This window comes from Saccopteryx bilineata, chromosome 2 (genome assembly GCF_036850765.1).
Source record: "Saccopteryx bilineata isolate mSacBil1 chromosome 2, mSacBil1_pri_phased_curated, whole genome shotgun sequence".
Classification (NCBI taxonomy): domain Eukaryota; kingdom Metazoa; phylum Chordata; class Mammalia; order Chiroptera; family Emballonuridae; genus Saccopteryx; species Saccopteryx bilineata.
The window spans coordinates 322,845,826-322,861,879 of record NC_089491.1 but is presented as its reverse complement, the minus strand read 5'-3'; the positions used below and the strand labels follow the sequence as shown (position 1 = coordinate 322,861,879).

The 16,054-nt window shown below is 42.6% G+C and overlaps 1 protein-coding gene across 2 annotated transcripts in view; it reads right to left on the bottom strand.

Annotated features, from left to right (window-relative positions):
• The window catches only part of MET (MET proto-oncogene, receptor tyrosine kinase), a 142,445-nt gene that overhangs the window by 66,902 nt on the left and 59,489 nt on the right, over nt 1-16,054 (bottom strand). For both annotated transcript variants that reach the window (XM_066262160.1, XM_066262158.1), the window contains exon 3: nt 3,820-4,011. In XM_066262160.1, coding sequence (XP_066118257.1) covers nt 3,820-4,011 — 192 coding nt within the window. The remainder of the gene's footprint in view (nt 1-3,819; nt 4,012-16,054) is intronic.

Sequence of the window (16,054 nt, the reverse complement as noted above, 5' to 3'; positions counted from 1 at the left end):
TGCCCTATGGTATTCCAGAGAAATATGTGCCTATTGGAACCAAAAAACCAACAGGGTTTTTGGAGTTTAGATTTTTGGGGGGACAGAGGTGTGGGGAATTGGCTGTAAGCTGATAGTCTGCCCAACCCCCCACCTCACTTGCCTGATTAGGTTGCAAAAGGCTGTTAAACTGTGGTGCTGGAACACTACCCACCATGTTCCCTGGAAAGACTGGAGGCAAGTTTCTTCTATCCTTTGTTTGGTGTAAAGTTAAGATGACATGTATGGTGGGGGTTTTCTGCACTCAACATAATTAAGAGTAAAAAGAGAGGAATTCTTCAATGTATTGATGAGGTAATGAGAGTTTGCCTTTCAAATATATGCCCAAACATTAAAGAAATCGCTAGGACACATCAGGCTCATATTTCTCATAAACACAAGAATGAAAAAGCTTAACACATTTGTGATGGGACCTGCCAAATTTACTAAATCTTACTAAGAATGTATCTCTATATATAAAAAGATAACTTTTTTGTCATTTTTTAATTTTTTAACCCCTCTTTTCATGAATTCTAAAGAGCATAACTCAAGAAATGTAACATAAAAAGTTTTTTAATGTCAGAATAAATTTAATTTTGTCATATTTATTATGTTTAATTACTATAAAAGCATGCTTGGACTTTATATATTTTTTTCTGTAATATTTGATTTAATTATTATAACATATTTCTCAGAAATTTCTATATAGTGAGCCTACAATTATTTGTAGAATTTTAAATGTGCCCCGACTTCAAAAAGTTTTTGAGAACCACTGAGCTAGATTAAGCTGGAAGGCCCCCTGGTTTTTGCTGCATTAGTGACTCCTCCCCTGACATTATTTGCTGTAAACAAACTGGATTTTAGTGGTATTGACTGTTTGATCCTTCAAATGTTTTATGGTTATTTACATATAACTCGGTAGAGTGACTCCTCTTAGGCAAGTGTCAGAAACAGATCCTCTGTGGGTGTCAATAGTCTGTGTCTATCTTGTTTGTCGTCTTGGTGTCGGGTACAAGTTTTATCTCCTCCACCAAAATCTTAGCTCTCAAAGGCAGGTGTGTGTGACTGCTTTCTTTGCTTCCTTATTTGCCTCCTAAAGCAAAGTCAGAAAGTTCCCGATATATATTTGATGGATTAAGAGCCACCTGCTTTTACCAAAAAATTAGTGATATCAGTACTTTTCCTAAATAAGTATCTACTTGGTTGCTTGTTTTTATCCTCATTGTGTTGGAGGCATAGGTGATGGGCATGACACAGCTTCTCCTATGACAATGCAGAGAGATGAGCGTAAAATACCGGCCAGAGCATTTCTTTAATAACGAGCCCGCTGATGCATGGCATGTCACGTGGGTGGTGGAATCTGTCACAGCAGAATTTACTCGGTCATTAAAGCAACCGATCTGGAAATGGGATTTTATTAGATCTTTAGAATCTGGAAATAGGCCAGGAACCTTTTGAGGTAAAAACTGTCAGACTAAAGTGTCTGTGGAAAGTGTACTAATCTGAAACCGGATTGTCGAGGTAACAGACAATTGAGACAAAAAGAAAAGAAGAAATTAAGATAAAGGGAAGCAAATCAAGATAATGAACACATTAGGAATTCAATAAATGTTAGCTCCTTTCATTGTCCTTCAAATTTTGTGGAATTCTATAGAACAACATCCATGTGAACTAAAAAAAACCCAAATAACAACAACAAAAAACAAACACAAAATATCAATAGTACCACCCATGTTTTACAACGCTAATAGATTTGACCATATTTCAAATGCATTAGATTCAGTGCTTGTTCATGTGAGATGGGACTGGATATTTCTCCTTTCGAGTCTGAGGAGTGAAGGATGAAATTACATGGTCTCAGGTAGGTAAATAAGAACACTAGGTTGGGGCCGTGGCCAGTTGGCTCAGTGGTAGAGCATTGGCCCGGCGTGTGGAAGTCCTGGGCTCAATTCCTGGCCAGGGCACACAGGAGAAACAGCCATCTGCTTCTCTACCCTTCCTCTTTCCTTTCCCTCTCTCTCTTTCTTCTCCTCCCCCAGCCAAGGCTCCATTGGAGCAAAGTTGGCCTGGGTGCTCAGGATGGCTCTATGTCCTCCCCCTCAGATGCTAGAATGGCTCTGGCTGTGGCGGAGCAGTGGTGCATGCAGGAGTTTGTACGACTGCCTCCTTGCATCTAACTTCAGAAAAATACCCCCCCCCCCAAAAAAAAAGGAAAGAAAAAAGAACACTAGGTTGGGAGAGAGGGGGAGGGGGAGAAAGAGCAAAAGAGCATATTTAACTGGGAAGCAGTGGAAGGGGCTATTTAGAACAGGATCTATATGATTTGCTTTGAGCTATTATTTACATCTTTTATGACTAAAAAATTCTATGGTGTCCACTAGGACAGGGAAAACATTTTAAATAGGGCAATGATGAATATCTAGCTGCTGTATAGATAATGGTAATTTAAAAAACTATGGTTTTTTGCTTGTTTGTTTTTTGTATTTTTCTGAAGTGAGAAGTGGGGAGGCAGAGAGACACTCCCACAGGCACCCAACTGAGATCCACCCGGCATGCCCACTAGGGGGGCGATGCTCTGCCCATCTGGGGTGTTGATGTGTTGCAATTGGAGCCATGCCAACACCTGAGGTGGAGGCCATGGAGCCATCCTCAGAGCCCAGGCCAACTTTGCTCCAGTGAAGTCTTGGATGCGGGAGGGGAAGAAAGAGACAGAGAGGAAAGAGAGGGGGAGGGGTGGAGAAGCAGATGGGCGCTTCTCCTGTGTGCCCTGGCCAGGAATTGAACCCAGGACTTCTACACGCCAGGTCAATGCTCTACCAATGAGCCAACCAGCCAAGGCTAAAAACTATGTTTTGTAAAAGACGAAGAGTATACAGATAGTCAGGTCACAAGAAAACATCCCTGTCCTCAGCTGGTTCACTAGCCATTATTGTCTGAGCAGAGTCTTCATTATATCAGACGCATATGAAATAAGCATCTCTCTCTCTCAGAGAATATCTAGTATTTGTAGAAAGGCAACATTTCCATAGATGCCATTGTCATTCTGCATTAATTAAGATGCTAATAAGGATCTCATGTTGAAAGCACTAAGCAGTAACTATTAAAGCAGTAAAACAGCACACAAGGGCATTTTAATTTCTGCAAAGCACTATGATTTTTGTATCTAGGAAACACACCTTCTGAAATGTGAACTTCTATTGTATGGGAATACTGTTGCTACCCATTAAAAGCACTTCTTTTAAAAAGCCCAGATTCTTTTCAGTATTTGAACCTCTTTGTGCCTGACCCCATCATTCTGCAGAAGTCAGGAGAGCTGGAGTTACAATGGGATTTTGATGCTAAGGTCCCTGCCTGACGGCTGCCAATATTCCTCAATGATGTGAATGTTTCTCCTCATAGAGCCACACGGTTCACACAATGGTTCTCCTTTGATCTGGAGCTTCCTTTGGAAGAGAAAACATCGCCTGGAAGTGCTTTAATTGTTCCATTTATTTTCCAATCATGTGACAGAAATCATGAATGGAAAAGAAAAAAACAAACAAACCCAAACCACTCCCAGGCAAAAAAAGAAAAGCAACCATGTTTAAACTGGAAGCTTCAAGAATTTAACAAAAATAGGCCATACGCTGCATAAATGGTAGAACAGCCTTCCCTGTTTGGCTTTCAGTCTGTGTGTCTCTCTAGCTTCCACTATGATTTTTGTTTTACAATATTGGCAAATACCTTACTGCCCAAAACATAACCAAACAAATTACATAATACCAAATAAAACAGACACAAGCACTCTCAGAAAGCACTTACCTGCATAAAGCGGCCCTCGGACGTGCCCAGGTTAGCGATGGTGAGGTCCCCTTTAATGAAGGTGGATATAGATGTCAGGAGGACTTGCTTGAACTGGCCCATGAACAAGTCCACACGCTGCAGAGCTGTGGTGAACTCCGTCCGGTATTCATCACTGTGCACTTCACAGCCTGACGAATTTCTCAAAAGTGTCTGGAATAAAATACGTTTGGAGAATTAACGTCAGTCCAGACGTGAGCAAGCTTTAAGAAACTTTTCAGTGTGTCTTTTCAGAGCTCGGTGGCAGGGGTGAGGAGGGTGGGGAGGGTGGCAAGGGGTGCCGTGCAAATAGGCCCAGATGGGCAGAGAGGTTTCTTGTGACCTAAATGGCTCTAATATTGTCAGGTGCTGCTGTGTGTGCACAGACTCTGAACTGGGCGAACTTGACTATCACAGTTTGTACCAGGGTTCACTATGTGCATACATGCCATTTAGCTGGTGTTATTAAAAAACAAACAAACTGTAAATGTCTCAGCCCTTGACATAAAGGCAGTGCTTCTAGCGGGCAAGTCCAGTGAGATGAATTTTAACTGGAATAATAATAAATGTTAGAGTCACACTTAGATATTATATTTTAAAAGGTGTGTCTTTGTGCATCTGTGCACAGTCAGGTGGTGTGAAGCGGTGGTCGATGGGTAAGTCACAGGGAGCAGCACAGCATAGAACCCAGGCCCTGAGTCGTCATCAAATCCTGGTCCCTAACGCTTATTTACTTTCTGTAGACCTGTGGTGGCGCAGTGGATAAAGCGTCGACCTGGAAATGCTGAGGTCGCCGGTTCGAAACCCTGGGCTTGCCTGGTCAAGGCACATATGGGAGTTGATGCTTCTAGCTCCTCCCCCCTGTCTCTCTCTCCTCTCTCTCTCCTTCTCTCTCCTCTCTAAAAAAAATGAATAAATACTTTCTGTAGTCATCCCTGTAATCCCCCGTGTTTGGGAAATTCATGCTGTCTCTGTTTCTGTTCCCCTAACTTAAAAATTAAGAGAATTATAAAGAGGTGCCTACCTTAGAGAACTGTTGTGAAGACTAAATGAGCAAGTGTATAGAAATCTCTTACAATAGAGCCCAGCATGGAGAGAGCTCCACTTACCTATTTGCCATTCTTTTGGTGAAAGGCTCAAAAAATGCAAATGTAAATCAAATGCCTCAGTAACTGACTTACTAAAAGGCAATTAGTTATTATCCTTTAGGTTCAGCTTCAAATGGAAGGATTTTAAAAAATGTTGTTCAGTAACGTGGCAGGCCAGCCCTGTGGATAGCCCCCCCTCTCTTTGACTCGCGTCTCCTGATGACAAGTGAGCACGGGATCGCAGATTCTCTCTGAAACTTCGGTCCCCGGTTTTCCTCCTCCTTTTTGGGCTGCAGCATGTGTGTCCCATTTGTGGAACCATCCAGCTCGGCTATCAGTGTTAGGGCTTCTCAAGGCTCCATCCTATGGCTCTTCTCCACTCCCTCTTCCCACCATTACTATTTAGTTGACACCTCCCGGCCTCGACTCTGAGCTAACTGTGTCTGTATCGAAACCTGCACTCAGATATCTCAGAGACCTAAGCTAAGCATGGCTGGTGTAGAATCCACAACTTTCCCCCATGCCTAATCTTATGATCCAGTGCACCACCATTCCTCCAGGTGCACTAGTCAAAAGTCTAAGTATCATCCCCAATTCTTCTCTATCGATCATTACCAAATCTCATCAACTGTGCTAAGTATCTCCTGGATCTGTCCAGTTTTCTCTATCTCAGCACATCAACCTTCATCCAAGCCACTCCTTCCTTGTCCTGGATACTGTAGTGATGTTCTAATTCAGGGGTCCCCAAACTTTTTTCACAGGGGGCCAGTTCACTGTGCCTCAGATCGTTGGAGGGCCGGACTATAAAAAATACTATGAACAAATCCCTATGCACACTGCACATATCTTATTTTAAAGTAAAAAGACAAAACTGAAATAAATACAATATTTAAAATAAAGAACAAGTAAATTTAAATCAACAAACTGACCAGTATTTCAATGGGAACTATGCTCCTCTCACTGACCACCAATGAAAGAGGTGCCCCTTCCAGAAGTGCGGCGGGGGCCGGATAAATGGCCTCAGGGGGCCGCATGCGGCCCACGGGCTGTAGTTTGGGGACCCCTGTTCTAATTGAATCTGCCACATCCGGTCTCACCCAGTCTCTTTTAAGATCCAGTCTCTATTTTGCATCAGACTTTCTTCTTATAACACAGGTCTTACCATATAACTCTCTTTAAAACACTTCATATGTCTCCCCATTGCTCTTAGGGGAAAGTCTAAAATTGCTAAGGTGAACTGCCTGGTTGGCATCATCTGAATCGCCCAGGCTTCTCCAGACTTGCCTGTACTGTGCTCCCCTCTGCTCTCTGAGCTCCAGTGGCCTTCTCTCAACTTTCCAAATGCTCCTTGTGTCCTTCTATTACAGGGTCTTCACACACGCTGTTCCCTCTGCCTGCAATGCTCCTTCCACTTCCATTCTCTCTGCTAACTGCTAGGCCTCCTTCAGACCTCAGCTGGCCATCACTTACTTAGGAGGCCTGCCCTGATGCCAGTAGCTAAGTCAAAGTCTTCTGTTTTGGTTGTAGGATTATATGATTCATATGAGACTTCTCTAGGTGTCTCTCTGGGATCAGGGACCCTGTTTGTTCACCACTGTAATGTCTTATAAGAGATGAACTATCACATACAATAAATCTTTAGTAAATATTAACTGAATGAATAAACGAGTAGCTGGGGAATGAGTGTGGTGATATAAACCAATAATTTTTTTTAAGTCGGGGGGGGGGGGGAGACAGTGAGACAGACTCACACATGTGGCCCAACAGGGACCCACCAGGCAACCCTCATTTAACGCTAATGCTAGAATCAATCAAGCCATTTTTTAGTGCCCCAAGGCTAATGCTTGGACCAACGGAGCTATCCTCAGTTTCAGGCCAGCTGGACCAATTGAGCCACTGGCTGCAGGAGGGGAAGAGAGAGAGTAGAGGGACAGGGAGGTGGAGAGAAGCAGATGGTCACTTCTCTTATGTACCATGCTTGGGAATCAAATCTGGGACATCTTTATGCCAGGTTGATGCTCTATCCACTGAGCCAAACAGCCAGGGCTAAAGCTAGATGTTTTTAGGAATAGAGATAGTTAAGAGTTTATAAGGGACAAATGGAGTCTTTGGCTTTTACCTATCCTGACAAGATAGTTCCAATTGGTAAATCTGGGACAGATAACAGGGCAGGAGGATGTATAAGAAAAATGAAAAGAAAGAGAAAAATAGTTCATTCTTATACATCTCTGTATATAGTTATAAGTCTAGGAAAATGATTTGTAGCTTAGAAATTTGTTATTATTATTCTATATTTATAATAGAAAATTATAATAGTATATTTCAAATCAACTTAGTGTTTAAGAACAAATTGAAATATTTCATTATCCTTATATAAAATAACCTATGCCTTAAGGTCAAGCTTCTGCCATATGGAATGTGACATTCTTACATCTACTGACTTTTATTGTCTAAAAATCACCTATGATGCTGTTTTACATAGCAACAATTGTATCTTCATTTTAAATGGTGATGAATTAGCAAACAGGGCCTCTGAGATGCAAAATCTATTGACTCATAATTAATGAAATGCTTTAGTTCTAGACATTTATTTTGATACATTGATGAGTGCTATTTCACTATTTAATTAGAAGCTTTTCTTCACTAAAGTACTATAGATTACTCTGAGGGGTAGCAGGTAACTGAGATGTACCAGCAATTCAATAGTAACCAGTTAATTGGTAATTAAGTTTCCATTGGTGATCAATCGTCCATTTTGCAGAGATAGCTGGAATTAAGGGAACTTGCTTAAAGGAGCAAACAGCAGTTTTAAATCACAGGCCATCTCAAGTATTCCATTATAGAGGTGACAGCTCTTTAGGGTCAGCTTCTGCGGTTATTTTGTTCCTTGGTTTCCTAGATCTTGCTCCTTTTTTTCTATATCTAAATGGCATTCTGGGAACTCTAATGCCTCAGAGTTCAGTGCTGGTGGTGATATGATGAATTCACTGGGGTATAAAAGTTTGCTGTGTGTGGAGTAGAGTCCGTAAACTGGTAGCAGCTTTCTATCAACAAAAGGCCAGGAACTGCCTTATTCATCTTATCCCCGCTGTGTTTTGTGCCCAGCACACAGTATGTATTTAATAACAGCTTGCTGAAAAATTAATGCATCTGCAAAGTAACCAGACTATATAGCCCATTTGGTTTGCCTTCCTGAACAGGGCGAGCAGGAGAGGGGAGGCGAGCTGGATCTTGCAGTGTCTGAAAATCTGGAGGAATTTGCTAATCTTCTTTAAATGATTAATAAAGGAAGGTAACATGACCAGAACTTTAGCCTCCAGTGTCCTCGTGTGTAAGGCACAAATGCAGAACTCTGCATCAGAGTTGAGGTTACGTTTATATTGTGCACTTTAAGGCTTCTCCTTCAAGAAATAGTAAGGTCTCTAAATGGTACATCTTCCAGGTCTGATAAGATTAAGTTATATAACCTGATGCCTCCTAACCGCCCTCCCAAATTCATAAGTATAGAAACATTGCATAATGTTGAAATAGGATTTACAGAACTCCTTGATTCTGAAAAACTGTGCAATTTGGAACAAAAGAAAAAACTAACATCATGTCTGGTTCAGGTGTCATTCAAATTCGTAAGGCAGAGAAACCTAACCTTTCTGGTCTCTGTTTTCTCCATAACGGAGATCTGCAGGAGAGGGGTCGGGCTGTTAGCATCCAGGAAAGATACCATCTCAGGGTTCCCTGCAGGAGAGAGGACTTCTCTTTGGCTCTGTTAAGAGACACCTCCTGCTGAGAATCCCGATAAACATAATGACTGGGGGTCAGGGTGGCAGGAGCTGCCTTTGAGCTTGAACAGAACTTGAACCATGCAGAGCCTTGATTTCAGCCCTCAGTATTGCAAAGAGAAAGCACTGTGAAAACATGACTAACTCTCAGTCTGATTCACTGTGGCCCCTGGATAATGAGTGACTGCACTTGCTGCTTCTCTGTGCAGGGAAGCGGGGTGGCTTCTTCTTTCTACTTTATACACAGGTAGCTCTTGGCTCTGGTGTTTGTGGTGGGATTAGGTCCAGCTGCCAAGGGGCTCCTTGCCACTCACACTTCCTTCAAAGCCAGGAGGTCTTGTGCTTTGAGATAAATGTAAGCAAGGCTGGGGGGAAGCAGTTCTCTGGAAGAACAGCTGCTTTGGGGCACCACAGAAAAGAACATAGACAAGGTCCCTGGGCCTAGCCTGAGAGCCAGACTAACACTCTCCCTTTAATAACGAGGGGAGAAAGAAGGAAGGGAGAGAGGGAGGGAGGAAATCTATCTTTTTCCTGCACCTATGCTGTGCCAGGCATCAAAATAGGCATTTTCACATAAAACCAAAGTCACAGCAGCCCTGCAAGCTTTTTTTTTTTTTAAACGGTAATGGTATTTTTTTTTTTTTATTATTCATTTTAGAGAGGAGAGGGAGAGACAGAGATAGAGAGAGAGAGAGAGGAGAGACAGAGAGAGAGAAGGGGGGGAGGAGCTGGAAGCATCAACTCCCATATGTGCCTTGACCAGGCAAGCCCAGGGTTTCGAACCGGCGACCTCAGCATTTCCAGGTCGACGCTTTATCCACTGCGCCACCACAGGTCAGGCACCCTGCAAGCTTTTTATCACACTCAGTTTTCAAGAGGATCCTCAAGGCAAACAAGGGTGTGGCCACAGTGTCCACTTCACACTGGACTGGCATTAGAATTTAGATCTCTGATTTTGAAGCTCATAGGTTTCTTTTGCTGCTGTGTACTATTCTGGGCAAAGTTTTGAGAACCGCGCAATTACAGAAATGGAAAGGGCAAGAACAATGGAGACCATCTTATTCTAGCCCCTAATTTTTTGTATGAGAAACTTAAAGTCAGGGGAGTTGTAACTGTCAGAGTTGGAATTATTGACCACAAATTTACCGTTTAACATATAAAAAAGCCTATGAACTTTTTTTTAAAATTGAATTTTTTGGCGTAACACTGGTTAACAAAATCATACAGGTTGCAGGCGCACAATTCTGTGACACATCAGCTGTACACGATGTAGTGTGTTCATCACCCCACGTCAAGTCTCCGCCCTTCACCATCAAAACCTACAGACTCTTGAAAGTACGACATGTCGATTCACCTAGCTCTGATTCCTCTTCTGAGAGAAGGACTGGAATTAGTCATTACTTTCTGGAAAATGGCACAGAGATGACCATTAGCATTTCAGGCTGTTGAGTCAGCTTGGGTCTCAAATATACTTCTCTTTATTACCTATTTTAGTTATCATTGTTTCCAGCTGGGTAACTTTGAAATCTCAGTGATCACCAACTCCTCTCTCTCCAGCATTTCCCATATCCAAGCAGTTGCACATGCCCACTACACCTGTCTGCAGTGTCTTTCTGAGCTGTCCCACCATGCTGCATCCCTGCACCCCTGCCCTGGGCGGGGTGTTTCCTCACTGGCCTCTGGTCTCCTAGCTTATCTGCCTTGCACACTTATGAGTTGTCACTCCCTTCTTCAGAATTTAGCTGCTACCCAAAGGCCTGCAGAAAAAGTCTAACTTCCTTTGGTGTGGATACCTTATAGGGCAATCACACCAGCCTTTGTTTACATTTTTAGTTTGTTTTCCATTAAGGTAAAAGGTCAGATGACCAAATGAATCTCTAAGTGGCTCTTCTGACACGAGACCCTCCCCATTCTTGGATTCCTGCATTTGCTCTGGCAACGGACGCCCCACACCTCCTGCTCAGTCATGGGTACCCCTCCTTGCTCATGTAAACCTGAGGATCGGCTATCTGCAGGGTCTCTCTTTTCAAGGTCTTTGGAATGACAGAATGTGTTTTAATGAGTGGGGGAGGGGATTCAGTGACAAAGAAAGAGGTGGATAGTAGAAGGGTGCAGGCAGTTAACATACAGCCTGTGACAGATGAGTCGAGAAGGAAAAAGAAATAAAAAAAAAATTCACCCACCACGATATATTGTTTAGGCAGAGACACAAGTGCAGCGCAACTAAAGGCGAGGGAAAGGGGAACAACAAAAGTCACAGTCATTGTTTGTTCACTTTCCTGGGAGGGAGAAGGATATGGCTGGGGTGGGACACACAGGGGCTTCAAAGGCCCTGCTCTACTCTCTTTTTTAAGCCCAGCGGCAGAGATATCAGTATTTGTTTTCTTTTTCATTCACACACAATACAATACATATATACAGTACATGATTCCTTTGTCTATATGAGTTTATTTAATAAAAATAAAATTTAAAAGAAAACAATGAATAAATGGGAAGTGAGAGTGGAGAGAGCCTATTAAGAACTTTCCCCAATTTTTAAAAAAGATTTTATTTATTCATTTTAGAGAGAAGAGAAAGGGAGAGAAAGAGGAGTGAGAGAGAGGAGAGGAGAGGAGCAGGAAGCATCAACTCCCATATGTGCCTTGACCAGGCAAGCCCAGGGTCTTGAACCAGAGACTGCAGCATTCCAGGTCAACGCATTATCCCCTGTGCCACCACAGGTCAGGCCATAGTCTCCCCCATCTCTTGTTGTCCTAAGCATGTTTTAAGCATTCATGGCTTATCTCAGCTCACATGAGCTCACAATAATAATGCTAAACACTTGTATGGTGAATGATGGCTGTCAAAGTACATTATTTATCCTGATCTCAAGTCTGTGAGTTGGGTTTGTCAAGATCATTGTATTTCTACAGCTGAAGAAACTGTGGGTCGAGGAGCTGTCAGTAAATCTCACAGCTTAAATCCTAGTTGTTGATTTCAAACCCAGTATTTCTTATACTGCATCCTGCTACTTAGCGGCTGCTACAGGATTTCTGAGACAAGCCCACCCTGGAGGGCCAGCCAGAGGCGGGCTAGGAGGGCATGAGCATACCTCCAGGGAGAACTGTTCCATCCCGGCTAGGACTGGCTGGGTCGCATGACCTCAGACGAATCACTCCATCTCTCTGGCTCTGAGTTTTACTTCATTATTATGGTATTTAACAAACATTTGTTCATTGTGTTTACAATGTGCCAGACTCTGTTCTAAACCCTTTCCAAATATTAATTTGCTGAATCCCCATAACAGTCCTGGGAAGAAACTGAAGCACAGAGTGGTCACATGACCAGCAGCGGCATGGCCAGGAGCAAACAGGCCAGCCGGCCCCAGGGCACTCACTCCAGTACCAGGCTACAAGCTGCCTTTCTGTAAAGGAGTTGTGTGAGTTGGTCTCAAAGCTCTGCTCCAGCTCTACCGTGCTGTGTGCATATAGATGGTTTCCTGAGGCCTCCCTGCGCTTGGAAACATCAAACTACCACGAGCCCGCTCTCAGAACAAGGATGGCTCAGGATGCTCAGGATGCTGTACAGTGTACAGTCGCCCCGCCAAGGCTACTCCAAAATGTGGGGTTGGGATACGTACGCATATGCCTGTTCTATAAAGTTTTGAAAAGCATTTTATTTTGCAGGATTTATCCTCTTCAAAAATAACTGTGTGATGTGAACTCTGGCAACCAATGGTAAATACTCTTTCTTAAAGAATTTAAAACTTGTTAAAAATTGCCTCCTTAACTCAAAGGCTTAAATAGCCTCATAACACTAAATAATAGGAATTACTTTAGCATTTGTAAGCCTTGACATAATAGTTTAATTATTTTAGCCTTTACTTTTTTTTTTTTTTGTATTTTTCTGAAGTTGGAAACGGGGAGGCAGTCAGACAGACTCCTGCATGCGCTCAACCGGGATCCACCCAGCATGCCCACCAGGGGGCGATGCTCTGCCCATCTGGGGCATACTCTGCTGCAACCAGAGCCATTCTAGCGCCTGAGTCAGAGGCCACAGAGCCATCCTCAGCGCCTGGGCAAACTTTACTCCAGTGGAGCCTTGGCTGCGGGAGGGGAAGAGAGAGATAGAGAGGAAGGAGAGGGGGAGGGGTGGAGAAGCAGATGGGCGCTTCTCCTGTGTGCCCTGGATGGGAATCGAACCTGGGACTCCTGCACACTAGGCCGACGCTCTACCACTGAGCCAACCGGCCAGGGCTAGCCTTTACTTTTTATGAATACTCGACAGATTATTTTTACATGACTCAGACATATACTTGTTTTTAAAATAAAAACTGAAGTGCAATGTATCTCAATGTATTTGATTCAAAATGTTTCCCCTAATTAACATTATGATGCATGCAGCGAATATGCAATTACGGTTAATTCAGTATAATTAAGAATGTGATCTATTTAAAATAGTGATGCTTTTAATTGCTATAGAACAGATTTAGTTCATCTATAGATGATTTAAGTCAGTTTTGCAGAGAGATTTTTAAAGAAATGTACTATCTTGTAAAATCTTTGCTAGTTCACTCATAGCAATTCTCTTCCCGACTTGCCCATGACTAAATTAACAGAAGCAATTTAATGCAAACTTCATTCATAATTATACTTTGTATAGATTCTATGAACACGTAGTAATGGTTGTCAGGGGGATACCTATTTCAAACTAGAAGCCCCTTTTTGCCGAGGGCTTTTCTACAGTTGGCTGAAAACTGCTTTCCGTTCAGGAATTCCACTTAGCACATTTTCCTAAACTTCATTCATGCGTCCTCTTTTCTTTACGAGGTGGGCCTGGGAGAGGAGTGCTTTGGAACTGACCGCAGGCGGAGGTACAGAGCTTTGAAATTCAGTATTAGGTTGTTTCTTTCAGACACCTTTTAACTTTGCTCAGTCTGTCTCAGATGTCAACATTGGAAGACTGATTCCTCGTAAAATGCAGAAGAGTCAGCTCTCTGGGCCAGACTGTTCGGGCGGTGTGGTCAAACCCAAAGAATCTGATGACATTGTTTTCTATTATGAAGAGGACTCAGCCTGACAATGTACTCAGTGCACAGTACTCACTTCTGCTGCCATGATCTCCCCTTGATGAAGTAAGTGATCCTGTCACACAGTCCAGTAGCCACAGAGGTTTGTGACAGCCTGAGACCTCAACTGCAGACTTAGCACGGGAGCAGAGCTAAAAGAAGGGTTGATTTGTCTCAAGGAAGGAAAAAAGGAACATCCTCTCTGGCTGTGTGTTCATCCTCAGTTGGCCATAAATGCAGCACAACCGGGCATCTGACTGAGCAGCTGCTGGCTCAACACAGCTGATTCACCAGATGGTGGATGCTGCCTCGTGGCGATGACCTAACTTCACACATCCAGAGGCAATCCCTCCTCTGAGGACCAGCCTTGTCTCTGCAAATGCCGTCAGGCCAAGTTTAAATATGCCACTGATAACATTCAAACTCACCACTTTTCTTTCTAAACTGACCCTTCTTCTAGCTTACTATTTCTGTATGACATCAACAGCCACATTCTCCTTAAGTGCAAGGTCAGCCATCTTTGATGCTTTCTTTTACTGTTTATGTTTACCTATCAATAAGTGTAAATTTTTTATTGAACTAAAGAAATTTCAAACTTGGCCTTCTATGATCTGGTTTTCTTGATTTCAGAATCTCTTTCTTCAACTCCACCTCTATAAATACTTAGTGTAGTATTCCCCGAACATCTTTTCAGTCATGTCTAGTGGTCATCAACCTGGCCTGTGGAGAAGAGCATGGGCTGGTGACCCTGCCCGTACCCGCTGTGCAGATGTAGAGAGGACACTCAGAGCTGAAGCCTCAGTTCTTCAGTTACAAAATGGAAAAATACACACCTATCTAATAGAATTGTTTTGAGGTTTAAATGAGATAAATCCAGTGTCAGTAATATATTAAAGGGTCACTTCATTCATTCATTTAGTCCTTTAAAAATAGGTGAGTATGCCTGAAACTAATATAAAGTGAAACTGAATATAAACTGTAATTAAAAAAAAAATTGAGACCTGTAGTAGGTTGACTAGAATCTACCCTTAAAATTGATGTTCACTTGGAAACTAAAAATATGATCTTATTTGGAAATAGGCTCTTTGATATATAATTTGTAAAGACCTTGAAATAAAATCATCTTGGATTTAGTGTGAGCCTTAAGTCCAATGACTGTTGTCTTCACAAGAGGAAGGGAAGACTCTTAGACACACAGGGAAGATGGTTATATAAAGATGGAAGCAGAGATTACAGTCACACTGCTACAACCCCAGGAATACCTGGGAGCAGCAGGCCTGTAGGAAGTAGAGCCTTCAAAGGGAGTATGACCTTGCCCAACACCTTGATTTCAAACCCTAGCCTCTAGACTGCATGAGAATAAATTTCTGTTATTTTAAGTCACAGTGTTTGCGGTAATTTATTATGGCAGCTTTAGGAAACTAATAAAAACCATACCATGTGACAGATACCGTTCTGGGTGTTAGAAGAATACAGCAGCAAACAACAGCAATAAAAAGACCTAAGTCCCTGCCCCTGTGCAAATTAAAGTTATTTTTACTGTTGTTGGTCTAGGGATTCCTCATAATGCCTATGAAGATGAAGTACAAATTCTAATTAATTAAGTTAACAAGCCTCGGGTTCTCATCTATAAAATGGAAACACATACCTAATAGAATTACTTACAGCAGTAAGGCTGATCCTATGTTATCTCCTCACTATTAAATTTCACTATTCTCTAAAGAAGGATTTGGCACCCTGCTTTTGTAAAGGGCTAGACAGCAAAAATGTTAGACTTTGAGTACCATGGGGTCTCTGTAATATATATTGGTTTGATTGTGTTATTTTATAACCCTTTAAAAGTTAATAAAACATTTTTAACTTGTTGGATGTTCAGAAACAGGCCAGTTCGCCAGTCCTAGCAACTGCTGCTCCTATGTTCCAGCCTGGTCCCTCAGTGTCACCCGATTCCAGCCTGGTCCCTCAGTGTCGCCTGATTCCAGCCTGGTCCCTCAGTGTCTCCCAAGGGCACACGTACTTCAGGAGGCAAGACACAGACACACAAAGCAGCCAGTTAAGCCTGACCTATGGTGGTGCAGTGGGATAAAGCGTCGACCTGAAACACTGAGGTTGCCGGTTTGAAACCCTGGGCTTGCCTGGTCAAGACACACATGGAAGTTGATGCTTTCTGCTCCTCCCACCTTCTCTCTCTCTCTCTCTCTCTCTCTCTCTCTCCCTCTCCCTCTCTCTCTTCTCTCTGAAAATTGAATAAATTCTTAAGAAAAAAGAGTTATAAAACAAACAAACAACAACAACAACAACAAAGC